Raw genomic sequence first — 26,552 nt, forward strand, 5'->3', positions numbered from 1 at the left:
TTGATTACCATTGATTATCATTGCAATTAAATATTTCGATCTAAATACACGTTCAAAATTTGTATCAACTTACTTACACATAAATATTAAAAGAAGACTAACTATTTTACAATATAACTAGTCAATTAAAATTGTCCTGATAAATATAATTAAACTTAATATTACTTATAGTTAGTAAGTAAAATTATTCTCGATGGAATTCTAATTTATTTAAAAGTGTAGATATCGTAACCAATTCTTTTAAAATAAATAATTCATTCCCATGTGATTTAAAACATAATAATTTATATTTAGTATGCGCTTCATACATAAAATATACTTATATTTAAATTTTATATGATCTAGTTATATATTTAAAAGAGTTTCATATTTAATTATATATATATATATATAGTTTAATATTATAATTTTGATATTATTATTAATAATATGTTATATAGTAAAATTAATTAGGTTAAAAATATTCGTGTCATTTTATAAAAGATATGCTATTAAATTTTGCAATTAAATATACATAAATTCGTACAAGTTATGCACATATATAACTAGTTTAAATTATTATGCTATTACAAAAATTAGTATTGCAATTATAAGACAATTTATATTTTTTACAAACGTTTATATTCGTGTTTTGTTCAGAGTTAAATTTTCACATTAAATATTGAGTTGATCAGTGATCAGTTACAATTTCATACTAGCTTAATTTGTCAAATATTTCATGTTTTTATTGAATTTTATTTAACAGCACGCAGTTGGTTCTCTCAGTTTTATTTAATTAAATTTCGATTTTGAAATTAGATTTTCTTTTCTTGTGCACATCTTCTTTAATCAATTGATTAATTTTTATTGGACCCACGTCAGGCGCCAGTAGCAAAATTTTTTTCAATCAACGACTATAATTTATTTTCTATTATAATTACGAAGATATGTTGACCATACATTAGCGGCAGAACTTATTTGATTTTAGATTAGGCGGCAGAAGTTAGTTGACCTCATGTCAGACGCCAGAAAATAATTTTTTTCTGTTTTTATTGGACCCACATCAGGCGCCAGTAGCAAAATTTTTTTCAATCAACGACTATAATTTATTTTCTATCATAATTACGAAGATATGTTGACCATACGTCAGGCGGCAGAACTTATTTGATTTCAGATCAGGCGCCAGAAGTTAGTTGACCTCATGTCAGGCGCCAGAAAATATTTTTTTTCTGCTTTTATTCAACAACCATGTTACAAATATAGAAAAGTACTTATTATAGGTTATTTATCAAAGTTGGTATTAGTTAAATCAAAATTATATGGTCTTAATGCAAAAATACCATACATATGCTTAAACAAAATTTTTCATCTCTGGCAATGAAACTGCGTAAAAATTTGTGATTTTTCACTCTGTTATACGTATATTCCTTTATTTACAATGATTAAAATGTTTCAATGTTAAACAGAATAGCAGTAATGAAGCATTCCTTTTGCAACAATTAATACTATATGAGCGTATATGTAAAAAACTATATAATTTATATTTTTTATTTTGTACCTTTAAGAATTTGATTTTACAACGTGAAAAAAGTTTCTCTTGTACTGACGCTTTTGATACTTTTAACTTTTTAATTTTACTCCATATAAGTATACTTATAACATTCTTTGTTATTATACTTTTTTTTCCTGACAAATAATCACCCAAAACTGACAGGATAATTTGTTTAACTTTTAAAATTTATATATTTGCCTTTATTTTTTTTTGAGATATATTTATTGTAATTCATGTAGATTTTGTATTTTCTATACGGTTAGTGAAAACGATTTGGAATCAAACAACTTTGAATTTCTAAAACTTCTACGAGAATGAGTTGTTAAAAGTTTTTCTATATATGTATAAATATACGGAGTTCGTTTAAAAATAACAATGAAATGGTTTCGCATCCGCCGATTACATAATAAAATTTATTTGCTCTCTTTGATGTTGTCAGATTTATATAAATCAAGTATATATCCCGATAGAATCTATTAAGTCATATTGTTTTAAGTAAATATAATATCAAAGAGTTCATTTTCAGTTCTCTACTCTGTGAAAATATTTATTTAAACTGGTCTTTCTGAGTATAGTCGATTGAAAAAATTCAATATCACTTACAAATGTTCTCCTATAGTAACCAATTTTGCATAGCAGAGGTCGTCAAAAAATAGATTATATTTTCCGTATTCTAGATTATTGAAACAGTTATGTTGTTATATGGGAAATAATATTTCCCATGAGAATTTTTTTTTTGCATGTTTAACTCAGTATTGGGTAATTTACCGATTTTAAATTTAATTTCTTTCAAGCACGATTTTTACTATGTTAAAATCTAATTTAATAAAGAAATGAAAGTGATTAGATAAAAATTAAATTGATGAGAACGAATGAGATCGTAGTAAAATAAAATTAGTACTCGTATAAGACGCGATTTTTCCTGAAAACTGAGTAAAAATTGATTTTGTATACTCGTATATCATATACATACCAATATAAAATAATTATATACAGGTGATCTAAGTGATTTTCTTATCAATTTTTTTTTTTTCAAATCAAACTAATTGAACCTTGATTAAATTTGTTTTTTGATTATATAAAAGAACCATTACTGTTTATTTAATTTTTGTGTGTGCCATATTTATTTTAACTTGCCATCAACAAACATTGCATGTAAGTGTATATTTATGTAACTATGTGTACAACGTATTTATATGTTCTAAATATCGATTTTTCTTGTTATCAATATTATTTGGAATTACAAAATTTATATTTGTTTTGAATACTTTATCAAATTACACATTTTGCTCAAATAAGAATTTTAATAATAACAAACATCGTATATTTTAGTTTAAAGTACGAAACTTCGAAACTACAATTAATTATTAAACTAATATTTTTTCTCTAACCTAATATTTGTTGCTATTTATATTCGTAAAGGGAGAGTTATATTTATAGGAAGAACAAACACAAACTTACCTCCTTTAAAAATTTATATTATATAAGTATGCGGTTAATGTTAGCTTAAGTATATCATTTCTAGGATTTTCTATTGAAATAATAATATGAATAAACTGTTATAATATTTTCAATTTCTTGAATTCTTATCACAAATATAAAAATAAATATTAATTACTTAAACAGTTCAATTGAAAAATGTTATGTTTTTTATCTTTTAACATTTTTTCTTTATCAAGTTCAAATACCTTACTGCATAATTTATGATTATAAATGTTCATACTCAATTCTATAACTTTAATATTTATGTAATACCACTAATATGATTTTATTAAAGTTAAATTTTGTAATATTTTTGCTTAAAGTAATTAATATTATGAATTAAATCGAATATAATTAAATTATTTTAATGATTTATAATATCTATACATAAATATTAACATTTATGCAGTAAATGCTATGCGTTTTGCTTATGGATGTACGTATAACACTATACGTATACGGATAAACGTATGCTGTTTTGTATGTTTAAATATTCTATATTAAATTTTTAGTACCGGAAAGTCTGTAACTACTGAACTTCTCCCAACACATCTGTTATATAAGATTATTATAAGCACTTGGAATATCGCCGGGAATCCAGTCGGAACATAACTTGCAATGAAATTTTCCGCACCTAATTTACGAAAGCTATTAAACTGTTAATTCATTGATCGCGGAAAAGCTTGCTGTATCGACTATGATAACGATGTGATATAATCAAATTTTGGTATAGGGTATACACCTGCGGCAACTACTATTCAAAAAGAATTTGATATAAATTGATTACCGACTGCATTGACTTTAATCAACAAAGGATATAGCCGATTTAAACCGCTATCGGTTTTGAAGTTGTTGGAGGGTTTGTGACATATCGGTGTATAATACATACGTAGACTGCGCAGGTGGTAGCTGATTAGAGTACACGTGGTTATAATATAAAATTGATATACAAGAATATAATATTATCAAGTTAAACTAAAATAATTTCAGTGTCAAGTGAACTTAATAAAATAAATTATAAAATATTATTTAGAAATTTAGATCATATTAATAATATTGAAATATGCAATAAATTTATAATTAAGCATACAAATAAACCGTAACATACCCTTAATTATTCCTATGTGTCGAAAGATATTTTTCCCTAGTAAAATAATAAACGAAAAAAATGAGTACATAATATATTGAGAGCGAGAAATGAAGAGAAAAATATTTATCAACAAATTATAAAATTCAATTTTCAATTTTGATATCAATTTTCAAACCCACTAGCGCCCCATTATTTACATACTACATTCATAACCGCATTTACTGTATACATATTAACACACTTATCTACATAATATAATTTTCAAAAGCTTTTCTTTATATTATGTAAAAGTGATTCAGTATAACGAAGGAAAAAAAAATTGATAATATTAAAATAGAAAAAAAATCTAAATTTATTTTATTAGTTTGATTTTTTCTTCTCTTCTTTTTTTTTTCTATTTTCGACCGACTTTCAAGTGCCTAACACTGAGCTTGATGTCAAGTGTTATGTAAACTTAATAAATTCATATGTATGTTCCTAAAAAAAAAAATTATGGTTCACATTAGATGGTCAACACATAAACGATATTTTATTACTAAATAAATTCCGTTAATTATTTCCTTAAATATATGGTAAAATATATCAGTCGCTCGGTTCAGCTTCCATGCCTTGTTTTTCTCGAAAAATTTTGGAATTCCTTTGATTGAAAACCGCAGAGTTGAAATATTAATAGATTTCAAGAAAATAAATTAGTTGTTTCCTTAAAAATGATCAATAATCTAAATGAACCAATAATATTAAAGTTCCAGTTGTTATAAAGACTTTCCATACGTAATGAAATTGTTCCATTCCCAAAATAAATTTTCATATAAATTTTAATGCAAGCGGTTTCAATTTAAAATAATATATGTTTCGATCAGAGCTTCATGTAATACACAGCAGTCGAAACTGTTTCTTCGGTTGAAGCTATTAACAAATTAGGAAAAAAAAGCGAAAAAATGAACGGGATAACATGAGAACGTTGTATAAATAGAATAGATTATTGAAGTATCAAGGAGCAACATGGCCACCTCTGACTTATGATCATCATCCATCGAATTTGATTAGTAAGCAGCTATATAAGCATAATATCCGAACATCTAAAATTAGCAGCAAATATTAACTGAGAAACTTGTTAAATTCGGCCTAAATCTAAAATATATAAGAGATGCGGTGTGTATAAAACAAAATGCAATTATTTCAACGTATTTTACAGGTTAGGCCAGTTTAAAGAAACATTTAAGTGAGGTATAATGTGCAAGTAAACTATGAACTAAATGGAATTTAATGCGAAACATATTTACGAAACGGATCACAAAATTACAGAGGAGAACTTAAAGGTTATAAAAGAGATAAGAGGAAAATATAGGAGAGAAGTTCATGAGAGCATAGAGATAATCAAATCTAACAAGGCCTTGCTATTGAACACGAACGAAAGTAATGCGGTTACCTGACTGTATAACTTACTGAGTTTTGATAAAAAATAATTATCTGTGCCAAAAATATATTCCATTTCAATGATATACTCAAAAATTTGGTGAGATCACAATACCACTCTTATTGAATGCAATGCGATTGCTTAAAAAAGAAACGATCAGCATACAAATAAAAATATATATACTCGTATAAAAAATTATAAAAAAAAAGATATGAGCGTAAAGTATAGCGATGATTTTAATTTCAACTATCATTATATTATACCCATTACCTATCTGAGTTATGATTTTATTATCATTAGATATTTCACTAGTTAATATATATATATATATATATATATATATATATATATATATATATATATATATATATGTATATATGTACATATGTGCTTACATATTTAATTTGGTTTAAATATTTCAATATTTTTTTCGTGTTGGATTCACACATATTTATAGGCTCGTATGGTATATACATACAGGAAAAATATAACATTTTTTTTTCTATTTTTAATATTGTGAGAATCAGTTTTAGTTTTTTATGCTATGGATAGCATATTTTTTCACTATATATACATACATACATACATATATAAATATATATTTTTAAGATATGCCATAGATTTATATATATATATATATATACGATTAAGTTTTAATTTTAAACATAAATTATAAGCTTTTCCAGGTGAGTTACGGTACGGCAATATTTATTTATTGTGTATGTAGTTTGTTTGAATATGCGATAGTAAAATATAATATATCTACAGATAAGTATGTATATAGTTGAGTATATGATTATATTTAAATTTATAGTCATTTAAAAATTTTATATATTCGTTCATTATTACATTTTTAAGTGTGTTGTATACTTTATATGAGAAAACAACAAAAAAATATTTGAGTTGAAATTGATATGATTGCATAGCAGTAACAGAATAGTTCGTAAAATAAAAATGCTTTACCATTTTTTTTACGCGCTCTAAGCATTTTTTCGGTTCATTGCAATTGCAATTGCATTTTAGTATTTATTATTTAAAAAAAAAAGAAAACTTTAAATACACTTTAATGCTTTTGAAATCAACTATATTCTGAAACAATGTAAGAAAAATCTATTCATTCTTACGTATTTCTTCAACTATTTTCATATCTTATATGATTTCCTTGAAGAACAGATTAGAAGTTCGAAAGAAAATTAGATGAATGTGTGAATTTTCCTATTTATAACCCATATGGTTCCAAGTATACTGTTATCAATTAATAATAATAAGTATGTAATATTTTTGCCACGAGATGTCACTGACTGATATATTGTGTATGCCATAGTTAATTATGAGCTGTATGTGATTATTTTGTTATGGCACTATGTTATGAATAATGTTTGACAACATTGTTTAAAAATTAATGATAGTTATGAAAGAGTATAAGTGACTGATAATTATATATATATATATATACTACATATATAGTATATATACTATATATAGTATATATATACTATATATAGTATATCTATATACTATATATATAAATATATATATATATATATATATATATATGTTTATATATATAGTATATAGTATATATATATATTTATATATATAGTATATATACATATATATATATATATATATATATATACATATATATGTATATATATATATATATATATATATATATATATAAATATATATATAAATATATATATATACTATATATATAAATATATATATATACATACATATATATATATACATATATATATATATGTATATATATATATATATATATATATATATATATATGTATATATACTATATATACATAATATATATAAAAAATAAAATAAAAAATATATATATATATATATATATATATATATATATATATATATATGAGGTATATATATACTATATATGTAATATATATTATATGTATACTATATTTATACATAGTATATATATAATGTATATATATATATATATATATATATACTATGTATGATATATATACCTATATACCAAAATTTATTATTATGATCATATCATTTTAAAATTTAAATTATAATACAATAATTTTTAAGATCCAATCATTTAAATGAAATTCAAAATAAAATATTTTTGATTTTAATTTACTATAAATTTTGATTGAAATCATGTTTATTCTCTTACAGAACCAAGCTCTATAATAGTTAGGTATATATATATAAATATTAATATTATATTTGGATTTTATATGAGATGATTGTAAAAATTTAATTTAAATATTTCTATTAAATATTTTGAATTATAAGGGCTATAATTATGAATAAAATTAGAAACAAATAAAATGTGTAAAATGTACATAGAATAGAAACAAAATATTTGGGATAAAATAATTAAATTTACAAAGACTTAATTTGGAAATTTACTTAATTTTTAACATTTACTTAATTTTTACGCGTTATTCATTCATTTATTTTAAAATTAAACCTAGTTTAAGTTGATTTAATGCTCAGTTTCATATATATATATATATTTTTTTTATATTCAAATATTTCATTTAAATCCTTCAAGTTATTGCAGTATACAATCGCAATTTAATCATTTAAATAATTACCGATCGCATTGCATACAATAAGGGAGGCTATGTGTTGGTACAAAATTTCGGACATGTATACTCGTAGTTTTTGGTGGAAATCCACTTCCACATAGTAGGGAAGCATAAATAAACTAGATGTCTTTCTTAGAGGGATATCTCTCTGTCTGGGAGCCTGTCTATGCAAATCCGTATTTTAAGTTCAGTTTGACCGATTTTAATGAAAACTTATATCTGAATTTATTTTAAGGATGAGACGGTTTGATCCCCTCTTGAGGTATGTAAGGTTTCAGGAATTGCTATGGGTTAGATTTACATTTTTGCTTACACAAAGAGAAATAATCAACCAATTTTTATTCCAAATTTTTATAATCTAATGCAATACTTTAACAATGCAGTCGGTTATTTACTGATCACATCAGATCTTTTTTTAATTTAAGCTTTGATATACAAAAAAAAGGTTATTTTCACATTCCAGTGATTGTTGCATTATCGTATTATCACATTGCATACATATTCATATACATAACAAATTCAACACGCAACATATATTCTGTCATTTTAATAAGTGTTTTATGTGCTCATATAGTACATACATACATATATGCTTTTGTAATACAATGTGAATCGCATTCAATTCAAATCTCGATTCATTTTTGGTATTTTATAGAAAGATTTTATGTATTTCATATTGAAAAAAAAAATTGGAAAAAAATAAAAAATCAAAAAAAGTTTTTTATTAATAAAAAAAAGTTGACATTATAAGAATATTATGCGCGATCGCGGTCTCGTTCCATGTTACCACACTCTCTCATCAGTCGATAGTCATCACACACAATAAAATCATTGTGTTTTTGTGTGCGTAAAAAATTAAAAATGAGAAAAAATTGTTAGTTGCATTTTTTAATAGTAGGTATAACTAACTATTATTAGACGCCTAATTAAAATTCAACAATATATAAAAGAAAAATTGAAAAATAAAAAAAATTCATAAAATTGCAATAAAGATTTTTTTTTTATTATTTTCTCATTTTTTTTAATTTAAAAATAATTTTTTTTCCCGTTGGTTTCCTGTATTTTTTTTTTCTGTTCACTTGCGAACGAATAGTTGGAAAAAAATCAAAAATAATAAAGACTGAATTTCTATGATAATCGTTTGTGCATATACATATATATAACGCATGTATATGATATGTGTGCACATACATGTGTGCATATTATAATGTTTGTTTATAATAATGCATAGCTATTTTTAATAATAGTTATTATCATGCAAGTTGGCCTTTTATATTTGACTTCAAAATTGTATGTGCATTTATTCATATATATAAATATATATATGTATATATATATAAATATATATATATATATATACATATATATACATACATAAAGTAGATATATACCATACTCTCGCTAAATGTATTCATGCAATCATACACATATTCTCAACTATATTACAAGTATATACTTATATATGTATATATATACATATAATATAAGTATATTTAAGTGCTTAAAAGCATGCAATATAATAGATGAATTATGCTGGTTGATAATATATGAATGCATTGTTCTGACTATATACATTGTACATATATAAAGTATTAAGCACAATATTAAATGAAAATATATTTCAAAAAAAAAAAAATCTATATGTATATGTATATACGTATGCATCTAACAAATTAAGTAAGAACCACACAAAAATGAATAAAAAAAAAATTTATTTTTATATTGCCTTTGTTGCTATATCAAGTTAATATGTTTACATATATTATGTATGTGTATAGATATGAATATATATAAGTACGAGTAAGAATATATATATAAGGACGATATATACGAATATATATAAGTACGAGTAGAATTTCAGAGTCACTTTGTGGTTAAAATTATATGCTGAATTTTTTTTTTAACTATATTACTTATGTCAAAAACACTTGTACATAAGCCGCGCGTATAGGGGTGTACAAAATTTACGTCTATGTATTTATATTTATATATATATATTTATATATATATATATATAAATATATATATATATATATATATATATATATATATATATATATATGTATATATATTAATTTTGAATATGCCCATATAAGTATGAATAGTGAAATTTATTAGTATTAAAAATTTCGGTTTTTACTGTTTGGATTTTTTATTGTGGTCAGAGAAAACGGTGACGTCAAAAGCCTTCAATCCATTCAGGAGTAGAATGCAGATTTTGGAATCTGAAAACACTTTTGATATGAAAATTTTTTTTACTTTTTTTAAATGTTGGGTGCTTGCATGATTTTTTATATTAAATTAGCTATATGTTAGTGTAAATTCGGGCTAGCAATAACATTTCGCAAATCAGTAAAATATTCGAACGCCATACAAATATTTTATTTAATATTGTTGTTTTATAACAGATTTTTTATGTAAAATATTACAAAATTCTTTAATTTTATATTTAAATACATACATATATATTAATATTTTTTTATATAATAATTTTTTGTACGTGCATAAGTATAAATAAAATAACGTAAGGTTAAATTTTTACAATATCTACATATTGTAAGGCTATAATTTCTATTCTTTTGTATTTTTTATACAAAAAGAATATTTTTCTCTAATGCAAAACAACAAGCGTGAGAAGCTTAGGTGATAGTTTTTTTTATTTATATTTTTTTTTTTCTTCTTCTTTTCATGTTTGAAGAATAAAGAATAATGCTTTTCAACTACTACATACAAGTAAAATTTTAAGAATGCAGTAACTATTTTTATTAGAAGTTTTCATTCACAATGTGTATTTTGAATTTTAGTGCCATTTTATTATGAACAATTAAAACTATTAAGTCAAAATTTATGAAAGTGAATGTTCAAGAAAAAAAAATCGACTCACTCATAAAGGAATGAGGGGACCTCAATATGTCATTATTTTATGAAAATTTATTACGGAAAAATATCATTACGAAAATAGTTTATTTTTCAATTGCAAACCTATATATTTTTCGATATTAATCCGAACTTGCAGTAATTACAAGCATGAAGACCGGTTTAGAAAAAATACGAGTTCAAATGTCAAATACTCGTACAAAGTTGGAGAAATTTGTGATTGTATCAGATTTTATGGGATAATTATAATTAAACTAAGACTGTAGAGTTAAATGAGGGTATAACTTTGAAGTCCTTCTTGAATATTTTGCTATTTTTGATTTTTGAACACTAGAGTAGGAAATTTTCTCAACAACCACTAATTTTGCTCATTCAAAATTGAGTTTATATGCAGTACTAGAAAACAAAATTTCTTAAATACGTGTGTAGACTTTCACTTTTATTTTTTCTTTTATTTGTTAATTAAATTTTACGCTTTGCCAAGACTGCAAAAACAAAATTTATTATCACTAAATCTATGAATTTAAGTAAGTGCTTTTTATATAACATGTACATTGTGATTTTAACAATGTAAAATCATTTAGTTGTCAAAGTAACCGCCAAAACAACCTCAACCTCAACAAACTTTTCTCTTACATAATCTTTAAAATTCTTTACAAAAAGCTTATAAAAATATCCTGTTTTTTTCCTTTTGTATAATTGTTTTTTTTTTTTTGTTTTTTGACTTTCAATTTTGTTGTTTATTATATCACGCTTTTTAAATACATACATACATACTATATGAAGTACGTAAATTTTAATAGGATAAATTTTTGTAGAACAATGGTGATGAAATACCCTTGTTAAATAAATTCACCTTGATGTGTGTATTTCGAAAAAAAAAACAAAAGTGATTTTTCTTATGAAATTTCTCGGTAGGAGAAGAACACAGAAAAAGGTACTCAATTTTATGGTTTTTTCATTTTTTTCTAACGGTAAAACATTAATATTCATTTTAAAAATTTGTTTACATACAAATACTTTTGTATACATGTAATGTGTATGTACAAATGTTAAATAGAGTGAAGTTTTCGTGGAAATTTTACGTAGAACAAAAATTATTTTGAATTGATACTGACACTTTTTGTAACAAAAGAGAACTAGAAGAATTTTTAAATCAAAATTCCAAAGTACTTACTTGGTTGTTTTTAGAAATTTGTTGAAAATTTTTTGTTTGAAAAGAAAAAATTAATTTGATTTTGAAAATAATTGAATATCCTTAAATTATTGAATATCCTTAAATAATTAGCCTGCATTCCGCTATTAATTTATAATATAATTAAAAATTCTATTTCTATAATTTTATAGAGAACTTATATGAATTTATGAAATTTAAGAATAAATCTCAAATTATTTTATAAATATGTAAAATTTGCAACGTACTTATTTCTGATATTTATTATCCACCTAAATATACGGGGGCGCGTATGATATTTTTTGTAAATACGCAATAAAATTAATTTGGGACTTATTTTTACGTATCTAAATAATTAAATTTATAATTAAAATGATTTATTCTTACAAAAATTATTTGTTTCTTAAATAAATATAAAGATTTCCTTGAAATAAGTATATTGGAAAATATTTTATTATGTTGCGTAGTTTTTCTAGAATATTATAAAGATTATTTATTTGATATTTTTCTACTTTGCCCTAAACATCTCTTAGGCAACTATTTTATTTACAACGTATTTAATATTTATTTTAATTTGAGATAATTTTATATTATTTAGTTTATATTAACATTTACAAAAGTACTGCAATTTTTGTGTATAAACTTAACGAACTGAATAGAAAACTTTTGTATATCAATAACAATTAATAATAAATCTTCGTCAAATTTCGTTCAGTTCGTTAAATTTTTCAATGTTAATTTTCTGAATTACAACAATTGACTAAAGGCAATTGGTTTAGTTCAGTAATATCATTAGGTTGTGTATATTCCAAAATTAAATAAAACATGAGTATTTCGTTTAGTTCGTTAAATTTTTCAATGTCACGCCGCTATAATATCAAATTTGTTTTTATTGTGTGCTATTATTTACTGTATTTATGGTGTGATTATAAAAATTAATTTTTCATTTAATATTTAAAATAATAATTTTAATTTTATTTAAAATAAACTTCAATTACTTAAATTTTTTGACAACAACTTCCTTAAATATTTAAAAAATTTTTTGTAAACAAAAAGATATGAAATAATTTGTCTAGACTGAATACCGACGGATTTATTTTCATAATTCAAAAATTATTTTCCGTATATATGTGAAAATTATTCACATAAGTACCTATAGATTTTCCATTATTTTCTCTATATATATACAAATATAATGTATATACAAACTTATATAAAATAAAAATTAATTAATAATTTCTTTGAATTTTCACTTTATTTTATTTTTTTAAATCAAATTATTTTCGTTCCATATGTGTGCATTATACTAATAAAATAATCAAATATTAAAATTTTAACTTTTATAAAAGATATAATGAACTTTTACTATATATATACTGTGTTGTGTTCGTATATATTATATAACCCTGAAAATAATATACTTATTTAAAAATTCCGAGAATAAAAAATAATATTGAAAAAAAAAAGTATCCTGAATAAGCATGAAAGGCAATGAAATATTATAAAAACCTTGAACTCCGCTCTTGAAAATAATTAACTACAAAAAAAAGAAATAAAATAAATCACACACATACAAAATACTCATAGAATTTTATAAAAAAAGGAAACGACAACACTAATATCGAAAAAACCAGAACACACACACTCACATAGAATTATTTATATACTTATAAATCAAACTTATATACGACCTATACAGAAAAGTTCTATGCAGGAACAAAGTTAAATTTTATTTTGTTGTACTCGTATTGTTTTCCTTTTCTATCCGCCGGAATTTCCTGGGATATTTTCTAACCATACTTACTACATATAGTTTAAGTATACTTAACTTAGTTTATTATTTAAATTGGAATAACTAATTAATTATAAAAATATTATTTTATATTAGACTTACTAAACATCCTTTGTTTTTTTCATTTTCATATTTTATTTTGTTCTAATATTTGCATAATAATGTGGCAGTCCTATGTGTTGGTCGTGTGCGAGTATGTATAAAGGTGGTATTAGAAAAGAATACAAGGGTAACACGTTCATGCTTATATTTAGTAAAAAAATTAAGTTTTTTTTTTATGCTTACTATATGTATGAGAATCCTTCCTGTTTAAAACTTTTTATGTAGTTGGTCTTTTGTTATGACGCTTCAATGAAAAACTATTTGTTTTTTTTTTGCACAGTTGAAAGATGATGAAACTGAGTTATTTTCTTGGTTTTAATTACAAGTTGTCGAAATATTTTTCAAAATAATGGAATAGAAAGAAGCGATCAATAAAAGTCTACGGTTTCGTACTTCTGTTATTAGCTTTTTATCATTTTTTTATAATATATATATTGCGTGTACGTATCTCCACCAAGTACAATATTATTTACTGGAATAGATCAATAACAGTTGGTTGCGGCCTACGTTTCTATTCTTTGAGGAAAATAGGTATATGTATTTCATTATTTTAATGATTGGATTTTTAATTAGTCTAGTAAATTATCCCCGGTTTTCAATAATGAAGATAAGATGACTATTTTATTTATAAATTTCAAATTTCGAAACCATTAATTTGATAAAAAAATATCGTACAAAGGTTATCACTATTCGTTGAAAAGTGGATTTCAATTAAATTTAATCAAAATTTTAATTTGTAACCGAAACAAGTAAATTTTGATAACATTCAATAATTTTTTAAAGGGAAATTATTAAGCAATTTTGATAAAATTGAATACTTGCATATATACTCACAATTATTTTCCTTTATGTTTTACTGAATTAGGTCTATATGTGGTTGGATACTTGAAATTTGATGTTAAAGCCTATTCAACTACTTCAATTGAATTGATGAGGTCGGCCAATTGAAATAATGATTTTAACTAACGTATGTTTGAAGGCTGTTATAAATATCGTTAAGAAATAACGACTATATAAACGACGTTAAGAAATAACGACTGCGACGCTTTCCGTGTCAACGATAACACGAATTGGGTAAAGTCGTGTTAAGTTCACTAAATTTTTGAAAATGGTTGAATATAGCAATTATCTGAACGCTTCTAAATTAAATGTCTAACCGGGACAGCTGTTCGGGTAATTGCACACAATTTAAAAAGCCGATCGTTCATATCTCAAAAACCGTTCGACGTACAGTACTCTGTTTTCACACGAACAATAATATGCTTATGATATAATATACTAATATGATAAAAATTCGTGAAAAAGAACTTATATCTTATAAAAGTTGTTGAAATTGTATCACAACATGTTAACAATATTACAAATACACAATACTTATTTCCGGTGAAAGGTGTTGAGATTATGAACCCTTATAATAGCTAAAAACTTTTAAAGTTTTTAGGTTATTTCTCAGAAACCATTGATGTAACAGCATCGAAATTTGCATAGCTATTTTTTTTGCGTTAAAAGTTTTAGAGTTCGTACGAGTTTTTCCGATTGCTATAGAACTACGTCGAAAGTTATTTGAATATATTAAGATATATTAAAAGCTATTGTGCACAGTTTAAGTTGTATTCAGAACAAATTCTCTAAAACAAAAAAGCGTATGGCAATCTGAAGCAGTGTGGTGATTATCACACAATTTATAGACTCACTTATTTGGACGGGTAACACAGAGTTGACACGGTTAATACAGAATTGTCACAGCTACTTATTCTCGTTTTCATATACATATATATTCTCATTTGTAAATATATATATATATATATAAGTAAAAGCAGCTTATCTTCCGCATAAAAGAATTTTTTTACAAATTTAGAATATTAAATAATGTATAAGAATGTGCCATCTTCTTAAAAAAAAAGAAAGAAGATAGAAGATGAAAAACATTTCTTTTCACTCTATTTAATTCTGAATTTTTTTTTTTTATATTTTAACATACATTATAAATTTTTTCTTTCCTTAAAGAAAATACCTACAGCTATTATAAAGTACATGACATACTGACTACTCTTCACAAATAAATATACATATAAATAATAGTATATATATACAGTGTGTGTAGAATGTGCATTGCATACATCCATGTACATACATACATGAAATCTGTATAAGCATGGCAAAAAAGTAACATTCATTTTCATATGATTGTATACAACATCAATTTAGTTCAGATAATAAAGAAAAAAACTGGTTTCCCTACACACAACATCCTTCGTCTATCAAAACCCATTCCATATTTTTAATTTTTGTTATTTTTTTTTTCAGTGTTTGTTGCAGTTATTGGTACTGCTGAATGCTGATACTGTTGTTTGTTATTTGCTGTTATTTTTCTATTTTTTTTTTTTTATTATTTTCAACTTTTCTTTGTAATTTTTTATTTTGTAACCATTTTAAAATGTTTTGCTTATTTTTTTTTTTCTAAATTCGAATATTAAAAACAAAACTGTATACAACTTATGAGTATATAGTGAGTATATGGATAAGGTCCAACCAAATCAGTTATATTAAAAGTAAAAAGATTTAAAGAGAATAATAACCAACATAGCAGCACTGGTAGCATTAAAAAAGCATAGAAATAAAAAAAAAATCGAAGAGTTAACTTTCAAAAAAGTGGGATAGAAGAACAAAAATTAAGACTAAAAAAAAAAAAAAGAAAAAAAAACTGAATAGAACCAGAAACCTTCATCATCAGAACTTTAACTTTATGTTTTTGTTTTTTTATTTAATAAAAGAAAAAAGTCAAACATTAAGTAAAAAACCATAAAAATAATAACAAAAATAAGGAAAGAATAGGAACAAAATAAAAAAAAAACAAAACAAAAACAAGAAATCCTCATTTGATCGTCTGTCTGCCGTGCCGCGTTCTTATATTCATTGGGCTCATATAATCATGTGTAGTGTATAGTTTACCTTTAATATATATACATACATGTATTTATATTTTTTCCATAGCACGAAAGGCATAAACACATAATATTAGATCGAAAAGTATTATTTGTAAAATATAAGTGTCACAGAAGAGTGCCGAAATTAAATACAAACATTACTGAGTTTTTAGAATATTAAAGCTGATTAAGTCAGATGAAATGATTAATTCTAAAACAGTACTAGGATACATTCATAATATTTTTGGCAACTACCTTTAATTTCAAATTCAAGAATTGACATTCCATAAATGTCAAACTAGAAATGACAGATAGTGTTTACATGAGTAAATTAAGGGGATATGCAAATTCTAATCTCAAATTTACTTAATATGCAATTCTAGTGATGTTTCAAATCAATTCTTATTTTCTTTTCCATATGTCAAATGCGTTGACAACTCATGTCAACTTTTTGTTTATTTTATTTCTCGGTCTATTCTTGGAGTGTAATTTACGTATTTTTGAAATATATGTCATTCATATTTATTCCTTAAAGGTTTACAAGACGTTTCACTCTAGTACATCTAGTCGGAACGGAAACAAGCTAAATTTGAAACAAATTTAAATACTTTATTTTCATATTCAAATAAAAAAAAGAACAAATTTAAACAATAATTTTTTGCCTCCACATGATCAAATATTTGATATTTTCTGTGTATGCACACTGAAAAAAACTGTTAGTTTAAATAATATTTAATATTATTTAATTAATAAATTTTTCAAATATAATTACTTTATTGTAATCATTATTTAATTATTTTTATTTATTTTAAAATTTGATCCGAAACATATGGAAATTTTGACACATATATATTATTATAAAAGATTCTTTGTAATAATGTTTAATTTCATACTATGTGCATATATATGTATGTTAGTATATAATGTAGAAAGTGGGTCAAATACTAAAATGAATGATGAAATAAATTTTTGTATTTAAAAAATATTTATTACGCAATATATTTGTAATATTATAATAATTAAAATTGAAAATTAATAATCGTAATGAATATGTTTGACAAGCGTCTTAAATTGGTTACGTCTTATCAAAAAGAATTTAATATAACATTGTTGTCACATTTATACGTACTCTTCATTTCGTTCACTCGAGTGAATTGGATTTGAAGAGAATTTTCCATAATATTATAGAAAACTCTGTACAAGTGCTGACTGCTGAGTAGCTTACAAGGAAGTAACAAATTTCGTGATATTGAGTAGTATGTCACTAGTCGACGTCGTAAATATTCGTGTACGTACATTATCTCATTTGTATTGAATTTCAATTGATATTTTGGATTTTTAATTTTAATAAATTTTAATTAATTAATTATGAAGTAATTTACTTCATATTATGCTTCTTTGTCAATTAGGAGCCGCCGAACTAGAGTCGATCTCATGTATTTCAATATTATTTTCGTTTTTTTCTCGTGATTTTTGAGAATTCTGTCTTCCATTGTGACAAAATTTTTCTTTTATACTTATTTCGTATTGCGTTTATTTTTTTTTAACTTTGGTCGTCATTTAAAAATTTTTTTTTATTGTTGTTGTTGAATTGAAAAAAAAATATACACGTATGAATGTACGTATGTAATGTTATTATACAAAATAATGTTCTTAGGGTTTTTAGTATAGACATCGGTATGCCGTATAATGTCAACATATTTTTATATACACATACATATACGTCCCAGATATTTCAACTTATTTGAAAATATACAAAAAATATCTTTGGATTGCATGCTTTAAAAATGAAACTTCTAAAGGAAAATAAAAAAAAAAAAAAAACCGAAAAAATAACACGGAAAAAAAATTTTTTTTTTTTTTTGTTTTATAAAAGAAAAGTAACAGGAGTTTTAAAGTATAAAAAAGAACTAATCAGTTGTTGTTGTTCTCAAATTGGGGCAATCCTTATTTACGACATTTTTTATATATTTTTTTCTTAAAGAATGTTCAAAGTCCTGTATATTTTGAAAGCAACTTAATTGTAGGTGTTTTTTATAAGTTTTTAAGTTTACATTTTTAGTTAAGAATTCGACCATTTCAATTCGAAAAATATGTTAAGAGTTTAGTTTTTCTCGTCGCCGAAGCCTAAACGTGCTAGTCTCTTTGCTTTTATTTTAGATTAACTGCCGGAAATTTTGATATTTCTTCTCATTTATACGTAACTGTTATATTGCCAATAATAGTTCTTTTTATTGCTTTCATAAACATTGACACCATTTGGAAACTATATTAAATTTATATCAACTTGTGCTCAATGCTTTAGTGCGAAAATTTTTTTGTACATTAATAGAATGTGTTACATTGTTCCTGTGTGATTTGCTGAATTTCTTAAAGTGACTTGGATGGATTTAGGGAATAGGATACAGTCCTCTACAGGAGAGTAGTGACAACACTGAGTGACAGCGTTGAGGGTGCAGCTACCTTCCCTCTCTAACTAACTAATTATAGTCTCTAACTTTAAATTAAAATTTCGAATTTGAATTTAACATTTTAAATAATAAGATTTCGAATTTCAAGTTTTTTTCTACAATATTTTTAAAATCATTTGATATTCTTTTAGACCAAATTTTCATTAATATTAAAAATATTAAGTACTTTCTTTTAGATTTTAGAAAAACAAAAAATATTCTTATAAAAGTTAGGTAAAATTTAACTTTTAAAAATGTTTTCTTTTTTCTTGTTAAAAAATTTCCTAAAAATTTGTACTATATAACTTCACATTTTATGTTTGTGTTCCACAATGTTTGACAGTAATATTAAGATATACAAAATTATATAAGTATAACACATGCATTTGGTGGTGTATAACATATATACATATTATTATACTCGATGTTCATCATTTCTATAATACTTAAGTACTTATATTCATATACAAAAGATATACGTATATAATGTATATAAGATGAGTATAAATATAATATCAGACACATAAATTACCCCAAAAATTAAATATGTATACATGTATATTTACAAAAACCCATCATATGCAATACTATTGTGTATAATATCTACTGGGTACGTTTTTTTATATACATATACTTGCATATATAACAAAATAAACACTGTTATACTCTTTACTTACAGGTTTATGTAGGTGAGGTGTGCAACGCACATCTTATAATATACAACAAAGTTTTTTCTGAAAAAAAAAAGTAAAAAACAAAAAAAAAACGAAAAAAAAAAAAATCCTAAACTTTAAAGATTTATTTTTGTTAGGAATTTTTTTTTTTATTATTTATTTTCCTGTTCGTTTTCTGTCTTTTTTTTTCTGTTTTTACTTTATCCTATGTTGAAAATAAATTTAAGCTGAATATATGTTACATTTACTCATGTACATACAAATATACTCATATCATACATATATATACCTATAATACACACTCCAACTTATATATCATACATATTTATATCGTACATATTGTTGTATATAGCTAAATATATTTACTAGAATAAAAAAGTTGAAATTAATTTTTATATTTAGAGATATAGAAAGTGTTTTTATGTACACACAAGGTACACAATATGATATATACATATATACTTTGTACACATTATAATAATTATATGGTATATTATGTCTTATACAATACAAATTTATGTATGAAAAGTTATATATTTCAAAGGAATTTCATATTAAAAAATTCCGGTTTTGAAGCTTAAAAAATCGACCTGCTGTTGTTCCTGTTGAAAAGAAAGAAAAACAAAAAAGAAAACATTAACAACAATAATAATAAAAACTTGCATACATTTTATATGTTGTTTGTATGATTGTTGTATAGTACTCCGTGTATATATACAACGACTACAATATTTGCTGTTGTTACTTTTGGTTTGATGCATAATCAGAAAATCTAACAATATTGAAGTAAAAGAAAAAAAAAATTATTTTCGTTCGTTTTTCTTTTTTATTATTTTTTTATTTGCTTCGTTAGCTTTGCAATACGAGACAAAAAATAAATAAGTGTTTAGAAGAACAAAAAAAAAAAAAAAATAAAAGAAAAAATGAAATTTAATAATAGATTTAATAAAATTCTTGTTAATTTTGTGGCTAAAAAAGGAATATTTTAGTTTATTAATTTTAATAAAAAAAAAAATTTTAAGTTAATTTGTACTTAAAATATGTTTGCAATCATACCAAACATATTTACTTACCTTGTATAATTAAAATGCAATTTTAATCACATTTTAAATGAAATTATGAATTTTGAATACCTGAGGGTTTACGTATTAAACATTGTTTATGAATTTTGTTTGATTTGTTTAAAATTTCATGAAAGTTTGATATGAATCGATATCAAACATTTGTGTTGTGAATTTTGTTCGATGAAGGAAAATGTATGAAATCCAATTTTTGTATGAGAATAAAATCAATGAAGGTAGTTTGTTGGATAAATGGAATCTGGTATGGCATACATATATATTTAACTCGTTTACGTTATACATCTGTTCTGCAGTTGTATAAAAAAGTTTCCATTAAGTTAATAGGTACATTAGTATAATAGGTACATTAATTATTAATTAAACAACTACACGTTGTATTTGTAATTCATACATACATATGTTTTTTTTTACACTTTTTCGTTTTTTTTACCAAATTGTGAAATTTGAAAGGTATTTTTGAATATAATACCCCTTATAATTGAGATTTCCTCAAATATAATTTGTCACAAGGCAGCGAAAATTTTTCTGTTAATGATAACATAAAATCTATATATATAGAATTAAATTTAATTTTTTTATATTTTTTTTTCCTTATTCACTCCTAGAAGGAGCATAGGGCTAGTGCATGGATATCATGCACTAATTTCATAGCGTCATACAGTTAACTAGGTAGGTGACTAGCCTGCTGTATATTTTTTTATATAATATTTAAAAATTTTCAATAAATTTGCATATTGCAAGTGGTTTACCGTAAACTTAATATGAAATGATTGCGTAATTATTAAGAATTATAATATACTCGTTACGAGCGAGTTGGCTCTTGGAGATAAAAATAAAGGAACCTAAATTTGCATATTTTTAGGCGAAAATGAAAATTTTTATCTATTTTTTTATAAATATTCAAAGAAATATTACCATTGACTATGATGACAAATATAATATTACTGTTATAGATTATTTTTAAGCAAAAATTTAATAGTTAATAAAGTTATACGAAGCTGAATCAATTGTGTGTATCATGTAGTTATGCAAAATATTCTGGTATTTTTTAATGTGAAACACCATAAACCAAAACGAAATTTTTTTCCTAATATTATAAAACAAAAATTTAAATACGAAAAATATTCCACAAAAACCAATTTCAAAATTCTATTTACAGTTATAAGATTTTTCTTTATTAAATTACTTAAAAATAAAAAATAATAATAAATTTAAAAAACATATTAAAATTCCTTTTTATTTATTTTTATATTATCCTTTTTTTTGTACGAAAGAAGAGAAATCCTTTTTTATTTACTGTTTTTTTTTTATTATGTTTTTTAAGTATGTGTTTTACGAATTTTCTTGTTTTACATTTTTATATTACTATTGAAAATCTTTACATTTATATCATATACATACTTACTTATAGTTCTATATAATATCCTTCGTATATCCTTATAATATATTTTCAAGAAATTTTTTAAAAATATATTTTCTTATACTTTTTTCCTTTTTTTGTTTTTTTGAGAATTATTTATGATTTCTAATTTTTATATTTTTCGAAATTTAACTATCTTACTATACGATATGATATACAACTGAACCCAAAGAAACAAGATGCTAAAAATTCTTCAAAAAAAGTTGAAAGAAAAACAAAAATAAAAAAAACTTTATTTTGAAGATTCACCATAATATCTTGAGGAACGATTGAATTAACCAACCGTATTATTACTATGGCTGTTTGATTTTAAGAAATCATCTCACAATATGAATTTCTTGTAAGTCAGCAAAAAATTCAATTTCTTTTTTTGTGCTTTTAAAATTCTTACTTCTTAGGAATTAAGTATTTGTATGATTTGTGTATGCGTTCATAAATAAATATATTATTTATGACACAAGTGATCGTCTGTCAAAATATTTGAAATGACGAAACTTTTGGCTTCAGTTTGATGAAAGTAAAATTTTTCGGTTTTGAGAAAAAATTTCTTTATTTATGGGATACTTCGAAATTTGAATATATTGGGACTTGTTCTGAATATCGAATCACTAAAAGATCGTAACATTTATCGTAAAAGTTTAAAAAAGTTAATTATAGACCCGAATCATTTTATGTGAATTGTTTTTTGTTTGTAATAATAATAGCGAACTTTTCATGATAATTATATCACTATCACTTAGTGATTTGTTACTCAGAATAAGCACCATTGCTTCTACTTCTCGCCTTTCGTGCTATAGTTAAGAGTGTATTAAAAAGATTACCGTAAGAATATTGAGAAAGACATATGAAAGCTTCAAAATTACCAAACATTTCATGTTTTTATTGATCTTGATATTAGATTTACGATAAATACTTATACCGTAAAAGTGATAAATATTGCATATTTTGAGGCAAAATCGTGAAAACTCTATACAAAATAACCACAAGAATAATTTTTTGAGATTTTAAGATTTTTAAATGATAATTCAAATAACGATATAAATTTTATTTTTTGTAAATTGTATAAAAATTTTAATTTATGTTTGTATTAGTGAGAATTTTTCATATAAAAAATATAAAAGATTTCATTTGTGTGCATACAATACTTACATACACCAACACGTATAGATTATATGATATTATTACTTATAAAGCTTTAATATTAAAGTTAAATAAGAAGAAATATGTTGTCAAAATTATAAGAATTTTTTCCGAAAAGAAAACTAAAGGAATTTCTGTTTAAAAATATAAAATTCTGTTATATTCATATTATACATGTATTTTATGTGTATACAGCCCCGGATTTATCATACATGCAAAGTATGCATTTGCAATGGGCGATAAAAAATAAGGGCGCCATTGAAAACTTAAAAAACCCCTAAATTTAAAAAAAAAAAATTTCACCCAAAAAAAGGATTCCAAGTTTTTTTTTATACATCAATTTATAGCGAAATTAACTTAATAAAATCTACCTACATGCAAACATAATATTTTGTTCCTACACATATTTTCTATTTGCACCATATAACAAAAAATGTTCATAGAATTAAAATTACTCATACATTTCTTTACTCTACACTACTCTTTCATTCTGATTTTTTATGCATTGTATATTCCTATAAACACAGAATATTATTTCACACAGCTGTATACATTCAATCGTTCATATATATAAGTGAAATCGTCTCATATAATATACATACATATATACGCAACAAATAAAAATATTCAAAAATACACATGTACACATAATTTATATTGTCTAATATGAATAAGATCAACATTCATGCGTACACATATAATTATCTCATAAAGCAAAATTTTTATTTTGCTGAGATTGCTCCCTATCAACACTCGCTCGTACACATATAATTATATCACAAAGCAATGTTTTTATTATGCTTAGTGGCTACACTCGTTCGTACACATTATATTTAAATTGTTTCATACATGCAAAATTTTATTTTTGCTTAGTTGTCGCCCACTCACCAAACAAACAAACACATTATTATAATGTATTACTTTTTCTGTATACTATTGCATTAGTAAACAACAACAACAAAACAAAAAAAACACAAATTAAGAATGAGAATAGAAAGAAATTAGAAAAAGAGAATGAGAGCAATATTCTTAAATGATGGAAAGCATAGCTTGATATTGAGATTGTGTATACCAATATTTTATTTTTGTTTAACAACAAAAAATTTTGAATGACTACTATGTTCTGCTTTCGTTTTTGAAAAAATTGTTATCAATCACAGAATTAAATTTTAATTGATAAAATCTACTACTTATATTGAATTGAAAAAATGTTGTTTAATATGTAGATGTAGTGTAAGTTATCCAAAAAATAAGAGTAAAATGAAATGGCGCATAATTTGCTTCACACATTTATCTCCAAAATTAAAACAGTTAAGCAAAACGACATTCTGAAATTTCAAAAAAACAAGCCTATAAATACCAGTAAATGCGTTTATTTTAATAAAGTCTAAAAAATTTAATGAACAGTATAAAAGCTTGTACCAATGTACATGAAAAGCTTAGTTTTCAAGTCATAAATTTTAGAACGAAACTTTGATTTTCCTTAAATTTTTGAATGCAAGTCGAAACTTTTTTTATACGCTGCTTCATTTCTCAGGCGATTTGTGAAATAAAAAGGTAAATTTTATTCGTAAATTTAAAATTACAAATAAAAATAAATTTTTACTTTTTTTCATATTCAAATAAGCTTTGAAAAAGTTCATTTGATATAATTTTCTTAGAACCTTTTACAATAAGTTTCACTTGTACGTCAAAAAGTAAATTTTTTGGTTGTTAAAATCAAAAAATCAAGTTTAAATGATTGATATAAATCTGATCATATCTTCATAAAAAAACGTACAGTTAAATAAATTACCTTGTTTTTGAGTTTATAAAACAAAAAAATTGAAAGTTTAGTTCCAGACTTTAATTCTTTAATTCAGCATAATAAGGTTACAAGAAAGTGCTTTATGATGCACAATGTGCAATGACCATTAAATTTTGTTCACAGTAATAAAATAGGTGAAACGGTTGAAGGGGGGGGGGGGCGCACTTTTTAGGAACCGCTTAGGGCGACGAATACATCAGGACCGCGCCTGTGTGTATATATGTATGTAAGAAACATTCATTCCAAGCATAATTACATGTTAATAATGCTTAACATATGAATATTATATGTATGACATTCCATAATAAAAATTAATAAGGGGAAAACAAATATTTTAGATAATCCGAAATTTTTTTGTTTAATTTTTTAAAATTTAACACGAATGCAAATATATTTTTACAACATTTTGTAAATTCGCTTCAAATTTTGACAGATACATGTACACGTCATACTTCTCTCTCCAATCCCAATAGAAGAGCGATAAAAGTTCATTTGAACGGTATAACGTTACATTAAGTATAACGGTACATAAAGCCGAAAAGTTTTGACAGATTTTATATCTGAAATTTTCATTTTGATATTTTAAATCCCTTTATGCTGTAAATACATATATTATGTAATAATTATTTTTTGACATTTTAATAAACATAGAGATCAAAGTTATCAAAAATATTACAAATGGGGTTACTTTAGTTATTATACACAAAAACAGAAAGTGAAATTTAATTTTCAGTTTTCTATAATTTCATTAAGAATATTTTAATACTTCAAAACTAATATGAGCTAAGCCTAATTATAAAATGCCCTCAAAATTGTAATATTAACATACTCACTTCGAAGTTTATTAAGAACGATAAGGAATAACAAAGAGGGTTTAGCGTTTTTTTTTCTACAGATACATTTTATGTGTAAATATGCTCAAATTGATGCACAATTTTAGATCATTTTCGATTTTGTAATTGGGTAAGAAACTTAATTAGAAGTCATTGTTTTTGGC

General features: G+C 23.6%; 1 protein-coding gene across 3 annotated transcripts in view; it reads left to right on the forward strand.

The window, feature by feature from the left end:
• LOC129613393 (probable serine/threonine-protein kinase DDB_G0282963) overlaps nucleotides 1-26,552 on the forward strand; it is a 91,581-nt gene that overhangs the window by 22,628 nt on the left and 42,401 nt on the right. The window contains exon 3 of one of the 3 annotated variants that reach the window (XM_055527430.1): nucleotides 16,363-17,461. The exons of the other annotated variants lie outside the window; for them this stretch is intronic. Within the exon in view, the coding sequence (XP_055383405.1) occupies nucleotides 16,363-16,390 (28 nt within the window). The 3' untranslated portion in view covers nucleotides 16,391-17,461. Of the gene's footprint in view, nucleotides 1-16,362; nucleotides 17,462-26,552 lie in introns of those variants that run through there. 3 annotated transcript variants of the gene reach the window in all.

This window comes from Condylostylus longicornis, unplaced genomic scaffold (genome assembly GCF_029603195.1).
Source record: "Condylostylus longicornis isolate FDR11 unplaced genomic scaffold, ASM2960319v2 ptg000083l, whole genome shotgun sequence".
Taxonomy (NCBI): Eukaryota; Metazoa; Arthropoda; class Insecta; order Diptera; family Dolichopodidae; genus Condylostylus; species Condylostylus longicornis.